Here is a 9,463-nt window from a genome sequence, read left to right on the forward strand (position 1 = left end):
AGAGACACCCAACCATGAAGCTCGTGGCCTCCTGTGACTATAGGTCACTGTTGGAATGAATCAACGGAGGTCGTGAACTCTATGGTTGCGTGTCTCTCTTTTTATGAAAGTCAGTACTTGCGATGGAGCTGAGCCCCGCCACCACGACCATAAAGGTTGTAGCCCTTGCGTGACCTTAGATAATAAGTGCAATTGGAATGTATTTTTAAGCGATAACAATTTCACTGAAAGTAACTAGAGAATCAAGTTCACTTACGGCCCATTTTGAAAAAAAAATGTTAATAGTTCATTGGAATCTATTTTCGTGAAAATACGATTGGTGGGAAACTTCTCTATAGAAATTGGAACTAAACAATACAAGTTTGGTTTAATTTTCAATAATATATCCCATTTCCAGTATATCGGATTTCTATACTGTGAGGCTTCAGACTCTTCATATACTATTAGCGTCTATTAGTAAGAACAATGAAAAAAAAAATATCTCAATAATCAAAAAGAAAAATTAACCAATCCTTTTTGGATGATCATGTTAGCATGTGGGAAATTACTGAAGTCGCATAACAATTTGTCTGTCTTCTCGGCTAATTAAAGGGAATTCATATACATAGCATTAGAATTTCTTAACTAACTTGTCTTACATTGCAAAGGACAATGAAAAGAAAATCTTTAATAGGACATTTCTTTGAAGCTTTCTGAGCTATGGATTGAAAAGAATAATAAAAGAAAGGGTTAATATCCTAAAAAACTCCAAAATGGTACATTTGTGACAAATTTACCAAAAACTTTTTTTTGACCATGAAAAACCCCAAACTGATACACTTGTGACAAATTTACTCCGACTGACTATAAAAAACTCTAAACTGGTACATTTACGACAAATTTACCCTAAACTAATTTATTCAACCACAAAAAACCCCAAACTGATAAAATTTGTGACAAATATACCCTCCGCTAAATTAGATTAATCCCACAAAAAAATCACAAAAATTGTAAATTGTGACAACGATGCGTAAAATCCTAAGTCGATATACTAGTCAACTATCACGTGTAATTTAACTTAATAATTTGACGGTAAAATTTAACGAAAACTAACAAAGGGTAAATTTGTCACAAGTGTACCGGTTCGGGGTAAATTTGTCAAAGGTATACCGGTTTGGGGTTTTTGGTGGTCAAAAAAATAGTTTGGAGTAAATTTGTCATAAGTGTACCAATTTAGAGTTTTTCAGGATATTAACCCTAAAAGAAAATCTTAAATAGGAAATTTCTTTGAATCTTCCTGGAGCTTTGGATTGAAAAGAATAAAGGACAATGAAAAGAAAATCTCGAATAGAAAATTTCTTTGAAGCTTCCTGGAGCTACATATTGAAAAGAAAAAAAGGACAATGAGAAGAAATCTTGAACAAGGAATTTCTTTGAAGCTTCCTGGAGCTATGGATTGAAAAGAATAATCCTCTTAGAATTGGAAATAGCTTTAACCTTACGGAAATGCCCCAGTAAATGATAAATTTGTGTCCAAAGTGAATGGATATTAAAAGGAGAAAGTTAAAATAAAAGCATCCTGTGGGGAGCCACTTTTTTAGACGAGAATGAAAATGGCAAAAACAGAAAACATGTATTTTATACTTGAAGCCAAAAAATGAAAATGATTTTCTGTATTTTCGCTTGAAAATTCTCTAAATCATTCAAATGATAGAGAGGATGAAAATTCAAAGAATTTTGTCAAATGAATTTTAGTTTCAGTGGGTGCAATTGCAATGAGAGCGAACATATGATAACTTTTTGAAACTCATATAACTTGGCATAGTGGATCGCCACTTGAAGGCAAATGAAATGTGCTGCAAATTTAATAAACTGGCTAAGTTTAAGCTTTTGGATTGTGTGCAAATGGCTCCAACTCAAAGTCATTTTCTTGCTATTTGAATGTATGATTCTAATTTCTAAAATCAACCTATGATTTTTGTAAATGTAATTAGTATGAGACCTAAAATACATTTAACTCTCGTATCACCATCTGTATTATTTGACAAATAATATATCTCTCAATTATTATTGGATCACTTGGGTAAAAAAGAATAAATTTTTTTATTAGAAAGATGTGCAAATATATTTGGTTTTCTTTTAGATTCCAATTTCCAACCCACCTAGGAACACAATCATTTGGAGGTCCACAAGAAGTGTTAATGCTCTCACTTTATTGTTTTTGTTCTCCTGTTGATAAAAAAAGCAGGTTTACGGCTAATTTTTGGTCATCAAAGTGGGTGAGGAAAAAAAAAAAGCAAGTCACTAGGCGCCGGACCCATGTCTTTGTTTTTTTTTTTTGAACAGAGAAATAGAAATGCATTACTAAGTAACATTTAAAGCAGTTACAGCAATAGTATCCGCACACAACAAATTCAAAAGAACATACGGGGGGTTACTAACCTAATTTCTAGGAAGACAACCCAATCGATGAGCTTTGGCAAGCCAGTCGGCGGCCTTGTTCGTATTTCGAGTACAATGTGCTAAAGAGAGCCCAACATCTCTGCTAGTTTGCACTTAGCCCGGTCCACTAAAGGCCGAATCTCCCAACTCAGAATATCTGAAGTGTAACCCCATTTACCAGTGTACTACAATCATAGTAGATATGCATCTCCTTTTCAGATCTATTCGGGGTTAGCTTTGAGGAAATAAAATCAAGGGTTTCGACCAGAGCTGTTGCCTCTGCTTGCTCAGCTGATCTCGCGTCTATATTTTTAGTAAATCCATCAGCAACCCTACCAGGATCATCTCTGCAGATACAAGCTATAGATCCGTGCAGGGGGAGGGGTCTCTGTTGGGTGTGGGAAGAGCAGACGGCACTCTCGGATCCCAGATCTGGGTTCGCGTTTTGCTCCTGGCCGCTAGTCATCTTCCCTCTCCGCTGATCTCTACTTTCCCTCTGGTCGTCTACTGAGTTTCTGGGCAAAAAACTCTGTTGTGGAGTTGCATTCTCGGAACCTAGATTTGGGTTCTCGTTTTGCTCCTGGCTGCGAGTCATCTTCCATCTCTGCTAATCTCTACTTTCCCTCTGGTCATCTGCTGAATTTCTGGGCAAAGAACTCTGATGTGGAGTTTCGTTGTTGTCTGGGTGGGTCAACGCTAGTTGAATCCGCTCCTCTTCCCGAAATGTTGAAACGAACAGGTAAGTATATGTCCTGTTTTTTATTTTTGGAGCAAAATATTTGGCATGAGTCTCTGCAGAGGTGCTTTGTTGCTCCACTGTGGTGTGGGTATCGTTGCAGGACGGACCCATGTCTTACTCAGCTCATCTTTTTCCTGCGAAACTTCCATCATCGTTGATTCCATTCATCTTTAGAAAATCTTCACTTGCACACTTTTGTTTCACACCACTTTGCACTTGATTACGATAACGTCATAGAATATGCTATTATGATGTTCTTGTACTTAACTACCCTATTTGTTGTAATGTCGTAACATAACAATAGGTGTACCATAAAAGTTTCTTCATCTTTTGGACTTTGCTTTGATCCAGTGACTTTAAACACAACAATATTATCAATGTCGATCCAACGGTTTACATTGACAAATTGTTAAAACACGTGGGGGCCTTATGAGATTCATGTAATTGGATCTTTCTAAATGCATACTCAAAAGACTCTTGTCATTGAGAGAGAGAGAGAGAGAGAGAGAGAGAGAGAGAGAGAGGAGTTTCCTATGAAAGTGGCATGGCATTTACTTTGATAAAAGGGGTTGGAGGAACTCTCCAAGAAAGACATCGAAAAATTTCACTGATTGAAAAGGTTTCTCATAGTGATGGTCCAATATTTGTTAAGCTGTGATACATGTATGAATATATTTCTCTATACACACACATATTATGCAACTTGTTCGTGAAGAAATTGAATTGAATAAATAAATTAGCTTATCATTTTCAAAATGACTAGAAGATAAAAACAGTGTAAAATACTCAAGTTAACGTTTTCCTACTAAAAATTGCCACCACCTCTTTCTCTAGACATTGCTAAAACAAATCAATAGCAATTGTTTCCACTTGACCACAGATAAAAAGCAAAAAAAATGAAAAAAGAATGTAAAAACTGATAACTAAATAAATATTCGATTATGGAGAATTCATTGGCCAATAATTTCTAAATGTGACTCTAAAAGGATAAAAATTATGTAAAACATAAAAAAAATGTTAATATAAGGAGACGAATAAAAGTGCCTCAGGTGAGGGGTGATGGCTGCACAATTTTTAGACGTATCACATGGCATGGAGAAATTTAGTTTGACAAAATTGTTTTGGGTGAGAATTATCTAGTGATTTACTATTTTAGAGCAATCTCTTTAATGAAAAGCATGTTGCTGATTGAAAATAATAAGATCTCCTTATTTGAATAAAAAGAGTCATACAAACATTTGTTTTCAACAAAAATCTGATTTAATCCGACGATTCATATGTTTTCGTCATTGGCTCATATAATTTGACACCGGGAGCATGTGACTGTTGCTCGTCAGTTTTCTTTTCTACTTTTATTGTTAATAGAAAAAGCAAGTCAAAGTCAAGCCTTGCTGGAGAGCATTGCGTGTGAGCGTATCCGCGTCGCTCATCCCACGCACCTTCCGCGCGGTGCTACGGAAATTACGCCTGCAATAATTGTCCTTTCTGTGCAGCATGCATCGCAGCCGTTCAATTAGCATAAAGAGTCTTGGACCGTTGGATGGCCAGAACTCAGCATCGTTCAAGCACCCACAATAAGGAGGGTTGCGTGTGGGTAATCCAACGTCGAAGGTGAGAATCGGCGGAAATCATAGCAGTGAACGGATTGTGTTGTTTGAGCACTCCTCCTCAGGTAATCGGTGACTACTTGCTCTTCTCCTCTTCTCTCTTTCTTGTTTTTATTTCCATTTTCTTTTGATGACTTGTATGAGAGCTTTTGTTTTTGTTTGAATGTAGCTCTCAATTGAGTTCTGAGAGACATTTCTGCAATTCCTAGATCTAGGATTCCATACTCCTCTTCTTTTGAGGCTCCGCTCCATCTATCTCAAGATGATCAGAAAAGAGCCTCCTCATTCAGAAGATCTGCTATACAGAGCGTCTTCGTCGTCGAGCTCTCCACATGTAGGTGATAATGGTGGAACAAAAAGGCTGAAGGGAACTGATTACGAAGTGTTCTTGAGCTTTAGAGGGGAAGACACTCGCAAAGGCTTCACCGATCATCTCTATACTAGCCTTGTTGATGCAGGAATTCGCGTGTATAGAGACAATGATGAGCTCCGAGTTGGTGACGAGATTGGTTCGGAGCTTCTCCGCAGTATCACGCAGTCTAAGATTTCGATCCCGATTATATCTGAGGATTATGCTTCCAGCAAATGGTGCCTTCAAGAGCTGGCTCAGATGTTGAAGTGCAGGAGAAGTGGAGAGCAAGTAGTGTTGCCCATATTTTACAAAGTGGAACCCTCACAAGTGCGACATCTCAAGGGGAGATTTGGAGATGCCATCAATGCACATCAAAAAAATTCGGGTCAAATGGTTGTGAAGGAATGGGAAGAAGCGCTCAACGAAGTCAGTTCCTTAAAAGGATGGGAATCGGAGAAAATAGCTGATGGGTATGTTATTCTCCACCAAAACATTGTTAAATTTCTCATAAATATCTTACTTGAAAAAAATCATATAAACATTGCTATCATATATTGAAACTTTGTATTATTGTTTGATAGGCATGAAGCAGCATTAGTGAGAACGGTTGTCATAAGAGTTATGAGAGAGATAAAAGAAAAATTCCTCCTAAATGTTCCCGAACAGTTGGTGGCAATTGATGATCGTGTGGAGCAAATTATGAGCAAGATAGATGCTAATTTCAATGGTACATGGATCATTGGAATCTATGGAATGGGCGGCATCGGTAAGACAACTCTTGCAAAGGTGTTATACAACAAGCTATTTAGCGATTTTGAGGATTGTAGCTTTGTGGCAGATATTCGAGAAAAATCTCACTGCGAGGGTATTGAATGCCTACAAAAGCAGCTCATCTCAAATTTATTAAGAGAATCGCGTGGGTTGTCTAATGTCGATGAGGGAATAAGTGTACTCAAATCCCAATGTACAAATAAGAAAGTCCTCGCTCTTCTTGATGATATGGATGATAATACTCAGTTGGATGCTTTGATCGGAGATGGTAGTTGGTTTAAAGCAGGAAGTATAGTCATCATCACAACTAGAAACAAGACTATTCTTGACTACGCTAGAGCTAGCCAACCATATGAACTTGAAGAGTTGCCTTCGGAGCAATCATTGATTTTATTTAGTAGACATGCATTTCAAAATGATTTTCCTCCAAGTGATTATGAGCATATCTCTCATGCTGCCGTATCTAATACTGGGGGTCTTCCTTTAGCACTTGAAGTTATAGGCTCATACTTATGTGGAAAGACAAAGGAAGCATGGAAAGATGCATTAAAGAAATTGGAGAAAATTCCTGCTAAGAAAGTGCAAGAGAGGTTGAAGATAAGTTACGACAGCATTAGATTATGCAGAGCAACAGATTTTTTTGGATATTGCATGTTTTTTCATTGGATCATCTAAACAAAATCCGACTTATATGTGGGATGCTTGTGATTTTTACCCGGAGATTGGGATTGAAGTATTAAGGCTTATGTCCCTAATTAAAATTGGCAAATATGGCAAGCTAAAGATGCATGATCAATTGAGAGATCTTGGAAGGGAAATTGTTCGTTTAGAAAATCAAAAGGAGCCTAAAAAACGTAGCCGGATATGGAGTGATGAGGAAGCTGAACATGCGCTTGAGAGCAACAAGGTAAGAGTTTTGTCTATTTGTCTTATAGTTAGTGAATGTTGAGTCCATCTTCTCTTTCTTTTTTGAGATGAAAATTAATGCGCCAAATTTGGGGCAGCTAGTAGCAGAAGAGCTTGTCCGGTTAATTGTTTTTCTTGCCTTATTTTAAGACATAATTGAGCAGCACTTTCTTGGTAGTTGATATAGGATATATATATTTTTTTATCTCTTTTTTTTTGTCAAAATGAAAAAAAAAGAAGATATATATATATATATACACACACACCTCATAAAATTTTGTTGAGGACACTGTCCTTTCAAAACATCAATGCACAATGCACAAAAAAATTGCAAAACTGTAATGTTTGACAGAGCACTTTCCAAGAAAACATGACATCTATAAGTTGTTGGGCCATGCTTTTTCCACATTTTTGAAGTTTGGATTTTTCTTATAATTTCTTGTGAGGTATTTTTCTTCTTCTTCTTCTTCTTCTTTAACTGAATATTGACTTCTTATGTGTTGACTTCTTATGTGTTGCTTGCTATGATAAATGAGACCTCCATTCATTTGCAATGATTAGCTCACTTCCTTTTTTTTTTTCAAGTTGGGTTAAGTACAGATTTATTAAATGTTATTGTTTGTGCGATTTGGTCCTCTGTCTAATTCTTTTTTTCTTCCTTAATGTGATCTTTTACCTTTCACAATTGGTGCAATCGAATCTTTCGTTGTCAACCTTTAGTTAACTCTGTTAATTTGCTATTGTTGCTTTCGTATTTGTATGTGATATATGTGCAACCATGTAATATAACCCTCTAAACATATATTATTTTTGTTCTATAGGCTTTTCATAATACTGGATAATTTTCTTCCGTGAATTTGCTAATATTTTTTTTTTATAACTTTGGATTATTTTTCTATTAATCCCTAATAACATTTATTTGTCAAATCTGGGCTTTCATGTTTATAATAATTATTACCGCACGGTTCAACTCTTACTGAGCATCGTATTTAAAAGATTTATTTAATCTTTATATCATCATTTGTTATATATGGGCTATCATGTTATATATCTTTTTTGTTGATTTTTTATTTCTCTAGGATTAGCTACCATGTTATAATAGATATTTCATCATCGTTCAACTCATAATGAGCATTTTATAGCACAAATTTAGTACCTTTATATTATTTATTTGTTAAAATGAGCTATCATGTTACGTAATTTTTTTTATCGATTGTTAATATAATCTGCTTATGAAATACAAGAATATATTCTCATAATGAGTATCCATAGAACTTTTTAATCATAATAACCATAACTTATTATGCATTTTGTTATACTTATTGTAGAAATATATTTAATCATGTAAAAGATCCATCTAAACATATGTTCTTTTTCCTTCTATGGTGGAAATTTTATTACATTCATTTATTTGTAAAGCATGTTAAATAATTATTTTGTGATGATGGTATTTCTTAGTCACAATGGGTATCTATACATGTTCTCAATCATAACGTCCGTCACTACATTGCATCATACTTATTGTTGAAATATATGCATCCATTGAAAAAATTCCTCTAAACATGTAATGTTTTCTCTTCTGACGGAGAATTTGATTATATAATTTATTTCTAAAGCAAATAATATAAATTTTTGTGATGATGGATATCTTTTTATTGATCTTTTAATATTGTTTATTTGTGAAATATGAGTCCAATATGATATTGATCTGTAATTTGACAAGTATGCTTTTGATATTATTTATTTAATAAATATGACCTTGTTGCACATAATAAAAGATAAATCCACAAATTGTTCCCGTTGCTACAAAATGTATGTTATGCTATTTTGTTGAGGACTACAGATTAAAATGAGACATTAGAAGAAATTTTTTTTTTTAATTAGTTTTCTAACACTCAAAATACTTTTAACTTTTGTTGTGCACTCTAGTCTTGAGATCTCAATCTTCCCTATTCTTCTCAAATTCATGAATCTGGAAATTAGAGAGGTAGTAAACAACTTACACTAACAACTTGTATGATAAGGCTGCAATATAATCGCTATTACGCTATAATGTAATAAAGCTATAGTAGCTGTATGTCGATTGGTTTAAGTTGCATAATAGTTATTACCTGGTTTTGTTTCATGAACAACTTGTGTGATATGAAGGAATATGTCTATTCGAACTTATGCTTTCAAAACGAGGTGTTTATTAATGCAAACATAAAGGTAGTGAATAGATGTTAACTAATATCATTAAGAGCAAAGAAAGAAAGGGACCAAACATTAGGTATGTACCATTAAAAATAAATCATCTAGAAACTACATCACTCAAAATGCAAAGAGAACTTCCGGTCAGATGTATTACTTCCTAGAGAAGCACTATTCACCAACATGTGAATGATGACCTAAATTTCAAAGCCATATTTCTAAGAGAAATGTCTCTTCATCCAATAGTAAGTAAATGATACTAATCGATGGAATTGTTCTACCTCGAATTCGAGAAAGAAGAGAATGGTAAGTAGAATAACATACGAACTATATAAAAAATGAAATTCAATGTATCATTTGAAAAGTGATGCATATTTAAATAGATTGTTTTGAATAGAGGTGTCCATTTATGAGAATATAGATAAAAGCTTTATAAACATATGTACTGATGGAGTAGATAAAACATTAACAATAAAC

The 9,463-nt window shown here is 34.7% G+C and overlaps 1 protein-coding gene across 3 annotated transcripts; it reads left to right on the top strand.

The window, feature by feature from the left end:
* The first annotated feature begins 2,575 nt into the window (after positions 1-2,575).
* Positions 2,576-6,651, top strand: LOC104439349 (disease resistance protein RUN1-like). Of its 3 annotated transcripts, none has more exons than XM_039309171.1 (4): positions 2,576-3,160; positions 4,654-4,832; positions 4,937-5,589; positions 5,701-6,651. In XM_039309171.1, exons 3-4 carry the CDS (start codon positions 5,030-5,032, stop codon positions 6,563-6,565), a joined length of 1,425 nt encoding a protein of 474 aa, XP_039165105.1. In that variant the 5' UTR covers positions 2,576-3,160; positions 4,654-4,832; positions 4,937-5,029; the 3' UTR covers positions 6,566-6,651. The 3 variants fall into 3 exon arrangements, with proteins under 3 accessions (XP_039165105.1, XP_039165106.1, XP_010050730.2); XM_039309172.1 differs by having other exon boundaries at positions 4,654-4,827; positions 4,935-5,589; XM_010052428.3 differs by lacking the exons at positions 2,576-3,160; positions 4,654-4,832 and having other exon boundaries at positions 4,839-5,589.
* The last annotated feature ends 2,812 nt before the right edge of the window (positions 6,652-9,463 follow it).

This window comes from Eucalyptus grandis, chromosome 3 (assembly GCF_016545825.1).
Source record: "Eucalyptus grandis isolate ANBG69807.140 chromosome 3, ASM1654582v1, whole genome shotgun sequence".
In the NCBI taxonomy this organism is placed as follows: domain Eukaryota; kingdom Viridiplantae; phylum Streptophyta; class Magnoliopsida; order Myrtales; family Myrtaceae; genus Eucalyptus; species Eucalyptus grandis.